Source organism: Cetorhinus maximus, chromosome 1 (assembly GCF_964194155.1).
Source record: "Cetorhinus maximus chromosome 1, sCetMax3.hap1.1, whole genome shotgun sequence".
NCBI lineage: Eukaryota > Metazoa > Chordata > Chondrichthyes > Lamniformes > Cetorhinidae > Cetorhinus > Cetorhinus maximus.
The window spans coordinates 29,677,138-29,696,338 of record NC_135879.1 but is presented as its reverse complement, the minus strand read 5'-3'; the positions used below and the strand labels follow the sequence as shown (position 1 = coordinate 29,696,338).

At 43.4% G+C, this 19,201-nt stretch overlaps 1 protein-coding gene and 1 long non-coding RNA gene across 9 annotated transcripts in view; one reads left to right on the top strand and one right to left on the bottom strand.

Annotated features, from left to right (window-relative positions):
* The window catches only part of LOC144679041 (uncharacterized), a 54,818-nt gene extending 39,924 nt beyond the window's left edge, over positions 1-14,894 (bottom strand). Inside the window, exon 1 of the long non-coding RNA XR_013576229.1 lies at positions 14,835-14,894. This is a non-coding gene — a long non-coding RNA (uncharacterized LOC144679041). The remainder of the gene's footprint in view (positions 1-14,834) is intronic.
* inpp4b (inositol polyphosphate-4-phosphatase type II B) overlaps positions 1-19,201 on the top strand; it is a 915,802-nt gene that overhangs the window by 763,642 nt on the left and 132,959 nt on the right. For all 8 annotated transcript variants that reach the window (XM_078539235.1, XM_078539226.1, XM_078539244.1 and 5 more), the window contains one exon: positions 17,270-17,476. In XM_078539235.1, coding sequence (XP_078395361.1) covers positions 17,270-17,476 — 207 coding nt within the window. The remainder of the gene's footprint in view (positions 1-17,269; positions 17,477-19,201) is intronic.

Here is a 19,201-nt window from a genome sequence, read left to right as displayed (position 1 = left end):
TTCCACTTGCTCAATGTACAGCTGGTCTGCCACCATAAGAAACTTATCATGCAGGTTTGTGCCAGATACCCAGGAAGTGTCCACAACTCATATACCTTGAGTAGATCGCAGATCCTGGACATCTTCGAGGGATCACACAGGATCCAAGATTGGCTCCTCGGTGACCAGAGCTACCTGCAAAAGATATGGCTGATGATGCCCATATGGCAGCCACAGAATCAGAAGGTGCTGCCAATTCAAGCGTCTCTCCAGCATCCCAGTCACAATAGCAGCCTACTAGAGCCAGGAGCTGTTCCACTATCCTTGGAGGGCTCGTAGCTGTATGCTTTCAATCTGACAAAGCTCCTGAAGGAGATCCATCCCCAGCAATGGGACAATGCATTCAACACCAGATGGTAAAACTGATAGGTAACACTTGGGCCAAGGCAGTCGAGGACGTTCCACAGGTGTACATCTATTCAGAGATGACTCGATCCTCTACGTCACCTTCTCTATCACATTAACATCTGGCACTCTCAGTTAGGGATGCTGGCCTGCTTTTATGCTCCCCTTACTAAGCATGTGGACTGCCTGAAGATGATGGTCAACCACTTGTGTGCCAGACGTTAAAATGCCTCCTCTTTAAGACACACATTGTGCCATCATGGCCAGCCCTGGCCCTTGCGAACTCCAGAATGCTCAGACGCCAGGAGGCCCTCAAGGTGACAAGCCATTGTTAATAAAGAGCAGATTTCAGATTCAGTACATCCTTGCTCCTCTCAACATTGTCTAAAGCTGTGATGTTTGCTTCCAGAGCATGCCCAATAATGGCTGCCAATAATCACCATTTGCAATTAGCGTCACACATCTCAGCGAGTGCTTAGGTGATGGGACACGCAGTGCTTCTTCCCGGGATTATGATAAGAGTCTTGTGGCTGCAATAGAGACAATTACAAGTTGAGAAACGATGAAGGTTGTAGGTTCGAGCGTCAGGGCAATAATGTGGCTGAGAGGGGCAGAGCTTCGGCACCTTGTAGCAACAAACGTGGTTGGCAGACAGGAGCGTGCACAAGCTGAGTGTGGGCTCATAGCATGAAGACCCTGCCAGATGATAGAGAGCACATGGAGATGCACGATCTATGACCCTTTTCCATGCATAAACACATCCTTCCTTGTACACTACACTTTCGCATTTCAAGATTGCAGACGAGATAGGAGAACCCCTCTGCTTCAGTCTTACACAGCCAAGAATGAACATGACATGACCCAGAAAAGCATGTGAACGAGGTTCCTTTCACAGACACACTTAACGTTAAGGTCGAGGCATCGCTAATGTTGAGATTGACCTGAAAAAGAGGCACACACTGTGGTGATATGGAAACATGCTACATGGACGAGAGGCGCTTGATAGCGATATCTGCGGGAAGTTGGGGGAGGCACCATGGTGTCACACCTGATTGACAACAATATAGCTCATCATAAAAAGGAGGCATACACAAGAGGAGATATGAAATGGGTGCAATTCTATTTACATTGGTGAACATTATATACATGTTGTGAACACCCGTGCCACTGTTGTGCTCCTAAATTTTTCTTTCCTTACCCTACCCCCATGTCTGGCTGCACCCCACTGTAGAGGCAGCCTGCTGACTGCAACGCCCTGTTATCTGTGATGACTTCGGCGGGCGCCTCCTGGAGAGCTCTGGTCTGCTTTGGGTGTCTTGCTGTGGGGCAGGTGGACCTTCCTCGCACTGTGGAACTGGAGGTGATGGGGGCACAGTAAGAGGAGTTTAGGATCGGCTGGGCACTCCTGGAGTCACACTCTTGGAGTCACCTGGGCTGATGGCTCCGGGGTGTCCATCTGCTGGTGGTCCTTCCTATGGGTACCTGAGGGTCCTTGCCTGACTCCTTGAGGAGAAGGGGCAGCTGGAGTGAGATCAAGGTGCCTCCTACCCCCCTCGCATGGCCACTGAAGGATGCCACCAAGGGCTACTGCAATGGAGTGCAGCTCCGTACAAGTGCAGGACAAATGTCCTGGACCAAAGTCTCCATGGTGACCACCATCTTGCCAGTGTTGACCTCGATGAGTTGGCATGCTGGTGCTATCACCTCAGACTGAATGTGGGCGGACTCCTCCATTGTCCATTGCAACTTGAGGAATGCAGCTCACATCCCTTCCTGACATTCCCGTGATTGTCACTGCAGCTCCATCAACTGATTTAGGACTGAGTCCGGAGACTCACCATCTGACTTGGACTCAGCAGAATCCTGGCCTCCAGCAGTCCTCTGAGTGCCGGTGACCTCAGATATCTTGCCCCTGCCTGCTGTGAACTAGATTGTGTGTTGTGCTCACCAGATTTTGAGCCTGAGCTGCTCTAGAACTAGGTCCCACTGAGGTGTGTGTCTCTGTGCTGGTGGAGGGTGTGGGTGAGCACTGTGATGGGTCTTCTGCTGTGGTGCCCTCAGGATCCTCATTTGAGGTGTCGTGGGGCTCGAGCTAGGAGCCTGGCAGGTTGAGGCCATCAGGCGCTTGACTGAGGTTCCAATTAAAGGAAGTAGAGATAATTAGTGCATGGCAGGTCACTCTAAAACAGGACAATACACTCTCACAGTATGGTTGACTGAGGGATGAGTTGGTGCAGGGCCCTCGCATGGATGTTTGCCGCCAACCTTGCCGTTGCTGCAGGCCCGGCCCACTTCCTCTCCGGTCAGATCAATGGCTTGGTTTTCAAACTGAGAGAGGACCTTGAGTTCTTGCACTCCACCCCAGGTCTGGAACCTCTCCCTGCGATTGTGTGCGAGCTTGCCCTGCATAAAGACAGATGGAGAGAGTGTGAGCAAGACGCACGCTAGGGCAGATGATAAGGATGCCTGGCATGTGTGGGTGATGAGGGGAGCCATGGACAGGATGAGGGTGCGATCTCCAGAGGAGATGAGCCCAGATGGCGATGTGAGGGTGTGTGTGTGTGTGTGTGAAAGTGAGTGGTGATGTCCCTTGAGCTGCCAGTGAATGTATGATGGGCTTGTGAGTGTGTGAGTTGAAAGTGATGAGATGGCTGACTTACTCTGGTGGCATGGATGAGAACATTCGATCTCTTTCCGCACTGGGTGCCTGACCTCTTCTGTGCAGCGTGGCACTGACCACCACTGCCACCGCCTCCCAAACCATCGGTAAGCTTGCTGGATGTCCTGCGGCCAGAGCTGGGGTAGAGGACATCGCGGTGGGCCTTGACTATGTCCAAAAGGCATCATTGAATTTGGGGGCTGCTGTCGTCTTGGCTTTCGGGGTGACGTTGTCAGTGGAGCAGCCCTATGCTGCAGGCATTGAGAACACTATGTGCAGCTGCACTTAAAATATGGTGCCCTAAGTGAGGAAGCGGTGAGCTCAGGGCAGGGTGGGCGAATCAGAGGTTGCCTGCCAGCTATCTGGTGTGTTTCCTGTTCGTGCATATTTAATGAGGCGGGAAGAAAACCCACCATTGTGCTCAGCGGGGAAAACGGCGATGTTCACACCTGTCACCGCACTTAGTGCACTGATGGGGAAATCCTGCCCATTCTCTGAGGATTCTGTTCAGTCTTAGGGAGCAAATAATTTTCTTGGACTGGGTTATTTGCCAGAATACCTCAAACTTCATTGACCAGATGAGTTAGAAGATAAACTTGGGAGTTTTAGCATGTTGGAGGTGAGGAGCCCTGACTCTTTGGATTTGCACAGCCAGATGTGGGCCATATCAAAGCTAATGATGGACAACGCGACGTCGTTCTGTCTTATAGCTTAGTTTGAATATGCTCATCTGTATTTCGGCAAGCGCTCCTGGCTGCCACCACCACTTTTGGCTGAAATTTCTACCTGATCTAAAATGGGCAGGGATTTTCCAATAAAGATCCCAGTCCATTTTCCTGCTTGTCATATTTAAAAGCAGTGCTAGAGAAAAGAAAAGTTGTACCTTGTACGTCCCAGCATTAATCTTGCTCATCTTTTAATTTATTACAGTTTGAAGCCACGTTAGCTGCTTCACCAATGAAACCCTAACTTTTTGTTAGACAGTTTTCACACTAGGGCCTCTTTCCTAGACTATTTTTTGCTGCACTGCTGCCAATGACCCCCCGATATTTATGGGGTCTTGCATTTGGAGCGGAGAGGACTGGAAACTTGGAAGTATGGGTTTTAGTTACATTTTTTCCTGCTAGTTTCCTGCCTGACAGCCAGTCTGATTGACAGGAGGGATAAAGATCTGAGTTTTTAAAGTCAATTTGCATCTGTCATACAGAAAAGGAGGATGGTGGTTTGCTCAAGTTGGAGATAAAATTCCAGGGACTCAGAGATGTATGGATAATAATGGAAATAGTTATAAAAGTGATAGCTACTGACAGCAGGAAAGTGCCAGGTTCAAATAACAAACATCCGCAAGCCTTTGAGGAAGTAAGATGAAAATGAGCAAATCTTATTCACAACCTTCCATGCTCGCTCGGTTCAATAGAATTTTCTCTTCAGAGTAATGTCTTTGCATTTATTGAAGCAACATTTGGAAAGTTATTTATGTTTTCATTTAGCGTGTGCATAGTCATGGAGCCAAGTACTAGCTTTGTTGTTGGCTAGATGGGGTTCTCCAACCCTGACTTCAAGTTTAGTCAGTGGGCACTCCTCAACAAGTTTGGTGTGAGCAGACTGATGCCATACTAGGACAGAGTCTTCTGCGGTTGAGTACGCGATGGTAAGATAAGAAATCCTTCGGTCCTTGGCCTGTGATCCCCATGAGGCACTGGCCAGTTTACTGAAGACGTTATTGCAGGTTTTAATTTTTCCTACACTCTTGATGAGATGCTGTCTGTACGTGAGGGTTCTGTCAAGAGTGACACTGGATGGGGTTCATGCTTTAGTCTCTGGCCATCCGGGGTGAGGTTCAGTTCCCTCTTAGCTCTTGCATTGTAAAGGTGGAATATGCTAGAGACTGTTTTCCTTTGGAAAAGTAAAGCTTTATAAAACACAACCACCATGGAGTTAAGAAGGGGAGTTATGTTCAGCTAACTTTCTGGAATTTCAGAAGAGATTAATGCAATATTGGACAAGGGAATGATATTGGTGGTGTACCTAGGTTTTAGAAGAGCATTTAACATGGTTTCAAATCAAATATTAAGAATTACGCATTTGAGGATTAAGTGCTGAGTTAGAAAAAAAAATGATCCAGTCATAGGAAATAGAAGGTAGTCATCAAAACACACTTTCCAAGCTGTAAAGGAAATATGCGCTGGGTACATCAGAGATTGGTCTTGTGACCCTTATGACATGGAGGAAGATATTGAAATCCAAATCTCTAAGTTTGCAGATAATGCTAAATGTAGAGACAGGGAAAATGGTTAAGGCATAATGAAACCATATTTAGAAGGATTATAAAAAAGGCAAACAGAATACTTGATTGCATTATAAGTGGGATAGAATAGAAATCAATGGAGATGACGATACTGTATAAGAGACTATCTGGTCTAACCTGAAGCAGTCTGTGCAGTAAATACTAACCATTCTATCGAGTAAATAGCTGGGATTGGTCTCAGAAATCTAAATTCTGAGGAAAGCTTTTTAAAAATTGACTTTGTTGGAACAAAGGAAACATTAAGGTCATGTACCATCTCAAAAATTATGAAGGGAATTGATAGTATTGAATCCAAGCGATTTGTTTTTGTAAAATTAATGCCAGAAAATGGATTATTCATAAAGGGACAATAAAACGGGAGAGTTTATGCATGTAAATAAATCCATTCTCAAATCCATCCGTTAAAGATCAACCAACCGGAAGACCACACTTAACAATTACAGAACAAATTTGGTTTCTGGATAATTGGTGAACCGAAATCCTGCTGGAAATTGGAAGTGTTTATGTTGTTGCACCTGCCCAAAGGGGCTGTGTGGAGTAACGTTGTCATATTTGTCAAAGTCTGGGTAGTCAGTAATTGAACCTGATGGGCATTAGGACCATGAGGAGGCAGTTTGAAGCTCAGGCCTCACATAATTCAACTAAAGTCTTTGCCGTCCTAGCAGCTAACTCATTGGGAAATAGATGATTTGTTTAGCATGGCCTGCTGCTGGCAGCATCAGAATTGGAGCGGGTTGCATGGCTCTCTCTACACACACACGCGCGCACACGTCCATGGCCATTAAGTCCCAGAGCGTAACCCAAACTGCAGCTCTGGCTCAGAGGCAGGGACACTAACCACTGCGCCCCCAAAACACTGAACCTTGACCTGGAAACAATGGCTGCACATTTTCCCTCGCAGTATCCCATTACCAGGAACATACTGTCTAAGTGATTTCCCACCATTACTACTTTCAGCTCCTCAGTGTTAGGGTTTAAGGAGTGGGTTAATCTCTCAAATTACTGATGGGGATTCCTATCTTAACACACTCTTTATCGCTCATTAGCAAGTTGGACACCTTAAGGTCTCTGTGAATATTCACACTTGGCAAAATAACAACTGACTCTTTCTCTCTTTAAACTATATCTATAAATCAAATCAAACAACTGGTTAATATCTTCTGTGCCTGATCAGCTAGGAACTTCAGCACAGTAGGTAAATGGGAGGTGATTTCTGGGGGGTGGGGAGTCTCACAAATTCATTCTAATTTATATATGGTATTAAGCTTCAAAGATTTAGAAGACTTGTATGATAAATTTAGCATTTAAATAAGAAACTGTAAAGTACAATTGGGATTTTTTTTAATTGAAATTTTACTATGAGTGAAATAGTGTTTCTCCTGAAGGCTAACTGCTGTAACAGATTTCAGAGCACTGGTGGAATGGCCTTGAAGAGAGTTCAGTAATGTTACCAGCTCATTAAGTACATGGAAATTCTGAACTCAGCAACACATAGTGGCTGCTCTGGGATTGCAGACCTAGAAAATTGGCTTAGGCTGTGTTGGGGCAAGAATGCTCAGTGTGATTGAAGGTTGCCGCAGAAGCCTGAAATTGGGCGACTAATCTTATTTAATTAATTACAAAGAGCTGCTGCCACTTGTTGTGTCCCCATAGGCAGTTCATCACAGGGTAAACCCTGCTCCAATTTGGACGAGAAGCATTGTTGGCATTGGTGCTTGGATAAGTCCAGGTGGTGGTGAAGGAGAATATGAGGCAGACTGGTGGGAGTTGGCAGCAGCCCACAGTAGTGCAGTGAAGCCAGGAGGAGAAATCCTGTTTCTCCCAGAAATCTTGTTCCTCGCAAAGATTGGCAGCAGCTTCCAGCAGTCCTTAAAAGCAGTCCTTTAAGGGCTGTTGGTTAGGCCTCCTGTATAGCAAATATGAGTGGAGCAGGCCTGGTGACTGCTTCACTCAGCACAGTCCAATTTTCAGAATGGGTCCTTAAAAGTTATTAGGCTCCCCATTAACATATACAAGGGACCTAACACCTGTTGGCAGCCACTTGGATTTCTCTCTTTATCAATATGGCACTGCCTATAAAGTAGCTGTAGATTGGATATGGGACATTGCCTCCACTGTTACATGCCCACCCCCCCCAACTTTCTGCCTGGAAGACTAGCACAGCAAGGACAAATTCTCTCCTGTCGTTCTTGCATAATTCTCTCATTTTATTATTTTACTGATTACATTTTCATATTTTTTGGTTAACATTTAGCCTGCCGAAAGGTCCAAGAATCTGACTGCATCCACTGTGCAGATTCATTTGTAGGTTTTTGGCTTACATCATTGATATTTAACATTAGAGTAATAAAGTTACACTGATGTCCAGGATAGCTTTATTAAGCTATGACCTCTGAAGAATTAAAGAGTCATTTACTCCACCGTTAAAAGAGATGACAAGCTGGACTTTACTCCCTGAAAGGAGAGTTGTTGCCGAGTAGAGTTTTAAAAAACCTGCCCCACGACGATAACATGCTGGGGACAGGCTAAACAAGCTCAGGGTCAGACTTCCGCCCCTTAGTGGACAAGGAGTCCCACCCTCAAAAGCTGCCACCCCCCAATCTAATTGGCCGGCAGCTCTAGCAGTCCCAGCAGTGCCAGAACTCAGAAGTGCCCTCTGCCAGGATTGCAGGAAGAAGAACGATCCCCACTGGAGCGAGGTAAGTCCCGGGTTTTAGGGCGAGGAGGATTCACAGAGCCGAGGAAGGGCCAGGGTTTGGAGGGCAGGCTGGGAGGAACGAAGGTGGTCGGAGGGCGGGGGGGGGGTGGTGGAGGAGGTTATCTTGGGGGGTGGGGGGGGGGGGTGGAGGAGGTTATCTGGGGTGGGCGGTGCCCCGATGTGCATAGGGAACCCCACCCGGATTGATGTGCCCCCCTCCCCTTCCTTGCCAAATCCAGTCCAACTTTCTAAAGGAAGAACAATCAAATGTGCCTTTTCTTAAGGTAAACATTAAAAGCCGCTAATCAACCAAAATTGAATTAAATTAAATATAATTTTCCAGCTACCCTCCTCATGCAGTAAAGTGGGAAATGTAACAGTAAATGATTATAGTATTAACAAAACTTGAAAGCATTCTACATTAATAAAAATAATGAATAGCCTTAAAAAAAAAATCAACTTACAAAACAATGTGTCCTCAAATTAGGCTTGGTGTCCAACTTCCAGTGTGTAACAACCAACTCATTCATGTCTACTTTATTTTAGTTAATACGCGACAAGCATCACGTTAATTGAAAATGTACAAACTAATCCCTCGCCCTTTCAAGATGAATGAATATTGTGGTGTAGATCTAAAGATAGTTTAATGTTGTGTTGTAGAGATGATGGATTTTAAAGCTGCAGCATATTCCCAACAGTCTAATTAGAGCATTTGGTGTTATACTGAGTGAGGCACTTTATGTAAATTACCTAAACCTGAATCTCTGCTGGTAGAATGAAACTTGGGCTATGATTTGTCAAAACTTGGCCTGAATTTTTCAGGCGGTGGGGCCTCGCTTCCTGCCGTCCGAAGAGTTGGCGGGGAACACGTTCCCGCTGACTCCGAATGCCATGCAGCCCCATATCACACTGGAATGAGTGTTATGTGGCTGCAGGCAGGACTTCCACCCCTCACTCAGCAGGAAGTCCTGCCTTAGAGAGCTGCCAGCCAATCTGATTAGCCAGCAGCTCTCCAGTCCTTGCAGTGACAAGGGCTGCAGTGGACTGAAGAAGAATTGCATGAGGACACCTGTGACTTAATCCAGGCACCGGAGGACAAGGTGAGTTCAAGGGGTCCCAGAGTGGGGAGGGTAGGGAAGGCTCTGGGATGAGGTTTGGCGGGGTGGGCACGAAGGGGGAAACCGGGATCTTGGGAGAGGCCAGGTTGGTTGGGGGGGGTGGGGTGGGGGGAGGAAGATCTAGAGGCCACTGGACTTTAAGGGGGGCCAGTGGCGCCTGACTTCACAAGCGGGCTTCTGATGGGGGCACATCTCCCACCTTCCCGCCTGAGGTTTAGGCCCGCTCCTTTTCGGGCTTCTCCCACGCTGGGTCAATCCACCCACCAACCTAAAAATTGAAGCTGGTGAGAAATGGCACTTAAGGCCAATAATTGGCCACTCAAGGGCCTCGACTGGGGCAAGGGCAGGCTTCCCATCCAAGGCCTTGCCCACCCCAGTGACCACTGTGTGGCCAGGGTAGGCAGGAACCCGGAGGAAATCCTGCCCCTTCGATTTCACACTACTCTCTCCCGCCTCAACAACCCCACATCTTAAAATGCTGCCGGTTGGGGAGCGTAAAATTCTGGCCTTTCAGCTTCTGCATAAGTTCATGAAAACTTACCATCTTTTACTTTTACTTTTTTGTGTTTGCTGTGATTCACTTGCATGATGTGACCTTGATGTTTTGAGTGTCAATGCCTAACTTTCCTTCAAGCTGATTTGGCAGTGAATTTTATGCCACGATTAATACAGTTTAATTTGGGATCAATTAGTTTACCCACTGAGTGGCTGAACTTTACAGACTAGGGACGTCCTTGTGTTTTGCAGAGTTGACCATTACTGTGGTAGAAGTACTGTAATTGGTCTGTGTTAGGGAGGGAACTTCTGATCATTGAAACTGGACGCACATGAATGGCAAGTGAGGATAGTCTATATCAGCTATATCAGGGAATAGGTTGCCAGCACTCAACATCAAAAAATAATGATCACTTGAAGTACCAGAGATTGACTGGCCTCCAGAGAACTTGCCCCACCAAGAAGTCAAAGTCTTTTGCAGATGAAGTGAAGTGGTTAATGAAATAATTTGATATTAAAACTGATATTAAGATGTGCATTAACAACTTTAAAAGTAGACAAATGTAGTTATTAGCATTAAAGCTTTAAGTGTAGTTGTGAGAGTTCTTTCTAAGCATGATGGAAAATATAGTCAACACATAGGCCAGATGATTATGGTATTGTGAGAACCCCTTGGCAGAGTAACCAAGATGATCTCTCCCAGCATATGCGTAAATAAAACCTTTCCTTACTGGCAAATCATGGACTTGAGCAGTCTCATCTTTTTACCACAACAGGAAGTGAAAGATTTCTAAGAGGGAACAAAAGTAACATTTGTGTATTGGTACCAAGAAGATGTTTCTAAATATTTTCCTTACTAGGGATGAGGGACTTCACTTATATGGATGGATTGAGAAGCTGCAAGTTACCCTCCAAGCCACACACCATCCTGACTTGCTGTTCCTTCACTGTCGCTGGGTCAACATCCTCAACCCCACTTCCTCACAGCACTGTGGGTGTACCTACAACACATGGACTGCAGTGGTTCAAGAAGGCAGCTCACCACTACCTTCTCAAGGGCAATTAGGAATGGGCAATAAATACTGGCCTAGCCAGTGACGCCCATGTTCTGTGTAAAAATACAAAAAAAAGAGCTGGGGCTGTTCTGCTTGGAGAAGAGAGGTTGAGGGGGAAGGAGGTTTAATCGAGGTTTTCAAAATTATGAGGGGTTTATAACAGAGTAGATAGGGAGAAACTGTTCCCATTGACGGAGGGTCCAGAATCAGAGGACATTAATATAAAGTGAATACGAAAAAACCAATGGCGATGAGAGCAAAAATTCTTTTATGTATCCATGGTTAGCATCTGGATACACTGGGCAGGATTTCTTGGCCAGTGTGCAGGGGGCAGGACCCGCACGTCGACGCGTAAAATGACGCCGGATGACGTTGGGCGGAACTTCCGAAGTCACCCCGCTTCATTTCAATTTTCAGGTTGGCGGGGGCACAGCCAAATTAGCTGTGCACCCGCCGACCTGGCAACAGCCAATTGAGGCTATTTAAAAAGTAATTGCAATAGTTAATGGACCTGCCCGTCCAACCTTAAAGTTGGCGGGCAGGCTGGGAGGTCTGGTGGGCTTCAGAGAAAGCATGAAACCTCATCCACGGGCGGGATGAGGTTTCATGTAGGTTTTTAAAAATTTAATAAAAGTTTAACTGAAAGTGATGGAAATGTCCCAACTCGTGACAGTGTCACATGAGGGGATATATCTGGGAAATTTTATTTTTCTATTTTTAACATTTTTAAATTTGGCGCCGATCTCCCCGATGCAGCGCTTAGCCTCAGGGAGATGAGTGCGCTCTTTCGAGCACATGTGTGAAAGAGCGCACTCTTGGCTTAGGGAATCCCCCCCGCCCGCTCAGGGACGCATAGCGTTTCCTGGCGGACGTCACGCTGGGCGGGCCTTAATTGGTCCGCCCACGTAAAATGGCGGCGCGCCCCCAATCGGGGGGGCACCGATCGGAGGCACGCCTGCACACGCCCGCTCCTGAACCCGCCCCCCCCCCCCACAAAACGGTGGGGAGGGGGGGGGTGGATTTCTGCCCACTGCCTGACAGGATGGTAGGGGCAGATTCGATCATGGCTTTTAAAATGGAATTGGATAAGCACCTGAAGGAAAAAAAAATTGTAGGATTACAGGGAAAGGGCTGGAGAGTGGAATTAGATGATATGCTCTTGCAGAGAACTGGAAAAGACATGACAGGCTGAATGGCCTCTATGTGTGCCGTAACCATTCTAGGATTTCTTATGCCTGAACCATTTGAATGAAGCCCTCGAGCATTAGGTGCCAAATAAGTGGTTTGTTGAAGCTCACTGGAAGTAGGAGGGCAGAGAATCAAGCAGCTCATGTGCTGAGCCAATTGGCAGATTGAATCTAAGTGGGGAAGGCTGATCACAGAGGCAGTGTGCACAGGCTGGCAGTGGATTTAATATTTTTATGGAGCCGGTAGGAGCTTCTTCTGGCCTCACAAAAATACCAGAAAAAGAGGCTTTAAGTGGTTTTGAGAAGAGTCCACTTGTTACTGCCTGCTCAAATGCACAGCGTTCTGCTCCCATTTACACTGTGAGAATGGATGTTATTTTAAAAATATTTTGGGGAACATTGTGTTATTCTGTAAAGGAGGGTGTGTGAGTGTGTGTGTGTGTGCGTGCCTGAGAGATTTAATTAAGCTGGGGAGAGTTTGATAGGAGTTAGGTTATCCGGGGAATTTGGAAACATGAAAAGGAGTAGAGGTGTTAAGTTTGAGATACAAGTAAATAGGTTAGGTTATTTGCATTTTTAGATAAATTGATATTTTGTTTAAATATCAAAGGGGAGTCAGAGGTGAACGTTTGCAGGAGTTCCATAGATAAACAAAAGCGGGGATGTTATATTTTATTGATCCAAAAGCAAAAACAAGATGGAAACATGAAAGATCTTATATTTGGAAGGGTCTGAATTTCAAAGAGGTGTGAGAACAGTGGAACGGAGATGAAAGGGACAAATAAAGTTACTGTGGATAGCTGTTGAACTAGAGGTGGCTGGAGATAGCTGGAGCTGTTTGAGCTGTTAAGATAGCTGCAGCTCTGGGCTGGAAGGGGATGCAGTTTGAATCACTCATCCAGTCAAACCAGGGGAGTTTTGGGCTGCAGCAAGCAGTTTTATTTTGAAATGGATTCCACTGCAGAGTGGAAGAGGGTAAAGGTCATGTGGTACACCTTTGCTGAAGCTACAGCAGTTTGCTTTGTGTAATACTACTTGATTTCATTGACATCTATAAGGGAATGTTGCCTGGAAGGTGTTTACTTGTGGGTTTGACTAAGTCGGGAGTTTTCGGGAAATGTTTTGTAAGACTAATCTTAATTGTGTAACTGCAATCTTGTGTGCTTAAGTTTTATTTTATTTCGTTAATAAAACTTGTGCTTTTAATTTTTAAAATCCCAGAAGTGCAACTGGACCACTTACTGCTGAGATCGGTACGCCATCTTCTTGGTTTCAGAATACAAAAAAAAGGTTATGGCCCTTAAGCCAAGTTTCCCACTGGAATTTGGCTTGCATAGCAATTAACACCGGCTGTGGTCATAACAATACTTAAAATTGGGATCCCACTATGATGTAGTATGATGATTTATATATTTAAACAATGGACATGTGCGTTCGTTTGCAGACGTGCCTGAAAATGGCATGACATAAGCCTTAGCTCTGATGAATTCCTGCCCTGCTATTCACGAATTTTCAGGTGAGAAGTGGGACATGACTAGTGAAAAGAACCCCATGGTGTCTGCTTCAATTCTTAGCTATGGCTGTGCTTTCCTCAGCCTCTCAATCCTCATTGTAAAAAGGCTCCTGCTGCTCTCTGTCCTAAATCTCTTACATTTGATTACTTATATATGCCCTATCAACTGTTGGAAATGGTCCGTTTTTATTTACTTATCTCATCTCTTCATAGAATGTATTTGAATTTGTATTTAAAGCTATGAAAACACCTCTCTGTTCTAACAAAAAAAAAAGCACTTTTTTTAAACTTCTACTTTCTGTTTGGCTCCTTGTATAACTGTAACATCTATTAGAGTGGCCCGACAGATCCTGTTTGCCCACCTCAAATAGCAAAACAAAAGCACGATGCGGTGATACTGAGTTGCTTATTGGTGGAATACTGGTAAGCTAAAGTTGGTCACTTTCACCACCTAGTGGTGTAGACAAAAAGAAATGGCAGAAACTAAACCTGAACAGTTTTAATTTTTTACATATTGTCAATGCATTTTATATAGGAGTTTTAACTATGCATTTGACAAGCCTTCCTCTTCTTCTCATCAAGCTGAAACGTTAAAGGAGCGCTAACAAATCCACACATGCCTCATTATAGATTGGAACATGATCAGCTTACCAGAGATGCATGACCGTGCTAGAGCTTTATCTTCTTGATAGTTACATCTGATACCTTCAATCCAGATCAGTAAAGTTGATGATGCAATGCGTGGTTGCTGTTGTGATGGCTTTTCAGTATTTAAGAATAATCCATTTCAAATTGTTCAGTATTTCTTTATACTCATTCATTTCTCTTTTAATATGAATAGTGCAAACAACATCATTGTTAGTTAATGCTGGCTGACTGACTGGTTTCAATTGAAGCAGACAATAAAATTGTAAACAAAAACAGAATTACCTGGAAAAACTCAGCAGGTCCGGCAGCATCGGCGGAGAAGAAATCAGTTAACGTTTCGAGCCTTCATGGCCCTTCGGCAGAACTGGAGCATAGTTAGAAGAAGGGAGAAATATAAATTGGTTTAAGGTGGGTGGGCGGGGGGGGAGGATGGAGAGAGAGACATTGAGGGTGTGGTGTGGTGATTGTGGAGATGAGCAGATAATCTAAAGATGTCACAGACAAAAGGGTCAAAGAGGTGTTGAAGGTGGTGGTACTTGTCTGAGAAAAGTGCTAATTAAGAATGGAAGACAGGATATTCAAAGTACAGCTCTAGTGGGGGTGGGGTGGAAAGACTAAAGGTTTTAGTTTTAGATTTAAAAATAATGGAAATAGGTGGGGAAAGAAGAATCTATATAAATTATTGAAAAAAAAGCGGGGGGGCGGGGAAATAAAATTGTATTTGATTAACCTTGCTTTTTATACTTATCAGAAATCAGTATTCTCCTACCTTTCTCCACCTCAGCTTCATTATTGAACCGATGAAACCTTATCTTGTTCTGAGAGGAGCATGGGAATTAAATGAACACTTTTATATACTTTTAGAACCAAATTTAACTGGGCATTCAATGCAGTTTGGTACTGTCATGACAGATTAGAGGTATGGAAGAAGAAATTATCTGACAAGGTGTAGCATGAGTTAGCAGCCATTTCCTTCCCATAATAGATTAAATGTTATTTGAAATTGAGATTAAAAAATTATGATGTCTGATTTTGTGATTGTATTTCTTCTTAAATTTTATGATAGGGGCAAATATTTTCAATAGATGCATTAGCAGTACTTCAAGAATAGCACATTGTGTGGGTAGGGCTGACAGCAGGCATCCTGACTTATTAACAGCAAAATAGATTTGGGCAGCACACAAATTGTGGTAAAATCAGACCTCATCTCCCACCTCAGCAGAAATCAATGATACTTAGGGCAGGCCAGACTATTACATAAGATCACTTTGAGTGAAATGTATCAGAATGCATCCTTGCTGTAACATAAATGTCGAACTCTGGTCTGTGGTATTTTTAAGTAGCAAACCAAACACAAGACAACCATTGGTGAATGATATCGACATATAGCCCACTGAAAGTTGCCTATTAAATATGAACTTTGAATAGCACTTTTGAGGTGAAAATGCAAGTTGTGATATTAGAATATGAATGTAATTACATGAAATTTCTCTGTTTTAACAAGGCGATAAGCCTTTAAAATAATAAGGAAGCGATGCTAATTAGCTGTGAGAATAGGAAGTGGCTGAGCAGTATAAGATTGTCAGTCCTGTAATCTTAATCTTTGAATTTCATTGGTATGGTATTTCAATGTGCTTGCTTCTGGAGAATAGAACATTGTCAACATTTATTGATAGATTAAAAATTATGACAGATTTTCCATCACCTGGTACAATGTATGAAGCCAAACAAAACCAACCTTAATGTCTTCCATGGGCGGAATTCTGCTCACGGGTTTAGCAACCAGAGGGTAACGATTGCTATTGACAGTGCTATCTTACTAACATTTACTATAATGGCATCAAATTCCTCTCTGCTTTTCCAGCAAGAATGATGCCCGCATCCCATGAACAAATAAAAAACAGTGACATTAAAATAACAGAGAAAGGAATTTGAAATGAGTGATCTAAGTGCTCATGCAACCTAAAATGGCTCCTGTTTGCCCACCTCGGACTGGCATATAGCAATTGTAATTTCTACCCTTAGTTTCTATGATTTATCAGCACTTTACAAACAGAATTGGCCATTTTCTTCTGCCAAATCTGAACCTGTAGTTAAAGATCAGTTATCAAAATGCATCTCCTGATATTGTTATTTAAACAGTGAATAGATTGTCAGCTTTTCCTTGGATATCATTTTTCAGCTTGGGTCTATTGGTAGTGTCAGCACCTCGAAGAAGGTTGTGGCACAAAGCAAGTGTTGTATTGTCTCTCCTATTTATTAAGCTGAGACCCAGTCGGCCAGTTCAGGTGGATTTATAAAATCCACAGCACTAAGAAGGAAGCCTCCTGTTATCCTGACCAGAATTCACTCTTCAATCAGCATGACCAAAAGAATAGATCATGTTGTCAATGGTCTTATTTGCTGTTTATGGGGGCTTGTTTGAAAACTCTCTACCATGTTTGCCTACAAAACAGCAGCAGCTACAGTTGAGAAATAATTAATTGGCTGAAAGATGCTTTGGGACATCCTGAGAATCTGAAAGGGCCGGAGAAATCCAAGTATGTTTTTTTTAACTCCGATTTTCGTTTTTTGGTGGTATAATGCATTTAAATGAGCTAGCCATCAAAACACCAAAACTAGTCCCACCAATGTCAGGTGGTTAACTTGGTGAATAAGGGAGTGACACAGATCTGGAAGTTTCCAAATTTGATCCTCATTCTCTGCTTAGTTGGTTGACTTCAGCAGGGGGGGCAGGGGGAGTGGGGCATGGCTGTTTCAATCGATTGTAGCTCCACTAGTGAGGACGGAGTTAATCAGTTAGGCTTCTGGTTCCTAGTCAGCAACACCTACTGGATGTGTGTGTAGATAAGAACAGGATCAGACTCAGCTGTGATGCCTCTGATGTTGCATAGCTTGCTGATACTCATTGCCTGTGCTCACACATGAATTGGCCACTTCTGGAAGAAGGGTAAATTTAGAAAAAACTGACTGACAAACTTATATATTCATCATAAAAGATGTTATTTTATCTGTGATTCTCGCCATCTATCTTTATTGAGGTTGTAGACTTTTCTTTAGCCAATCTAAGAACTTGAGTAGCCCAAAGGTTCCAGCTATCATCTGGTCGGTGAAGGGAGAATCGCTTTATTACCCTCTCTAAGAGACAGACAGATTTGTTAATCCAAACCTGTTATTCAATGTAGTGTATATTTATTTCCACAGACTGAACAGTTTGTACATGCTTTTGAAGACCAGTTGCTGAGAAGTGCTCTCTTAGCTCTACACAAGGCACGTCCAAGTTACATCAACAAAAGACACTCCAATCTTATCCATAATCCAGATGGCACTGAACAACAGTGTGAAAACAATGAGCGCAGGTCCAGCAAAGATTCAATACCTCACCATGCTGAATATGATGAGGAAGATTGGGCAAGTGATACCTAGAGAACTTTTGCATTATATTGAGCTGATGTATTAACCTTGCTTAAATTTTTCTTATCCACTTTCTTTAATTAGTTATTTAGTAAGAATAGTTCCACACAAGGAAATTCTAGGACCTACATTTCTGTACACTGGTAATGCACCACATGTGATATATAACACGCAGTCAAATAACATCTAATATTACTATAGTTTCAAATCATACTGCATAACTATACTTCAGCTCAAATCATGTACGACTAGATTTTGTGGACAGTGGCAATGCAATAGTGTTCACTGCTGCCCTCAAAGAAAGCTGTCTGCATTGATCTAGCAATCTCCGTGACGGGAACTTGGTCTTTTCCTGAGGAGAGTTAAATCTGGTGCCAATTCAAGGGGATCTTCATGTGTGCAGCAACAGTAATGATAGCAAACAGAGTAAGTAGCTGAATATTGAAGTACTCTCACAGATAGCATCCCAAGAAGTTAAAAACACATTACCCTTAGTTTTTAATTTAAGTTTTCAGATAGAGAAATAAGTGATTGTGATTGAATTTAGATGGAAGCTAAAATATCAAGATGAACATTTTTTTTTAAATGTGGATTTTTTTTACCCTAATGAAGAAATTTGACATTTCCCAAATATAAAATTAGCTTTTCAGACTAGAGAGAGAGTCTATAACAATAACTATGAAGTCACTACACTGTTAAAACCAGTTATACCTCATTCAACAAGGTATTACTTTTTCAAGAGTTTTTACAGTGAGATGAACAGTGCAAAAGTGGAAGATTTTGAGAGTTTGCTGTTTAGGGATTGCACTCTACAGGGACATCAATGATGCACTCTCTGGAGGAGCATAGAATCACCAACAGCAACTTCTGGATTTCCACATTATTCTACTCATGTGCAGAATCCTGAAATTTCTGTCTGTTTCAGTGGAGTAATAACAGCCAACGCTACAACATCTGGGCCAGTGTCTCATAATGAGAGATCTCATTTTTGACACCTTACACTGTTTACAATAATGGCAAATGTTGGAAAAGTACATTTAACTTCTATGAACATCCACGTGTGCGCTAAAAATACTCCTTAACTGCATACATTAATATTTCATGCTCCTTATTTATACTTTTCAGTGGTAAATTTTGTGGTTTCAAAGCAGGCAGTGAATAATTCATTGCATCCACTTTCATGCAGTCCCACCCTTTTGTAGAATTAATTAGGTACGAAGTCAAAACAGCTATACCCTATCCGAACAATTTGTCATAATCCCAGCCTCACACGAGAAATTCTTATTACTCCAATGTGACATTTCCACATTCTATGCCAGCCAATTTTGGTTTCTCTAAGTCAGATTGTCAGTTTTGACAAATCAAGGGTAGCTTTGAGATGTGGATTAGAAATTAGTTTAGATTCATTTCATTTAAAACCTTACAGCTGACAGAAAGGAGATCTTGTATCTACCATCCGAAGATAGGTAGATCCCCATTGAACCCCACAATGTTCTGACTTGTTCTCCTTCTCAAACTGTCCATTCTTAAACTTGTGTGTTATGACTACTAGATTGCATGTCCCTACATTAAGGCGACGTTTACAGTAATGAATAATTTTATGAATTTCATGATACTCATAGGATCTGTACAGTCATAGTATAGGATCTGTGTAATCATAGGATATGTACAGTCATAGTATCCAAAATCTGTTTTTTGTTGGATATAACTAATTTTTTTCTC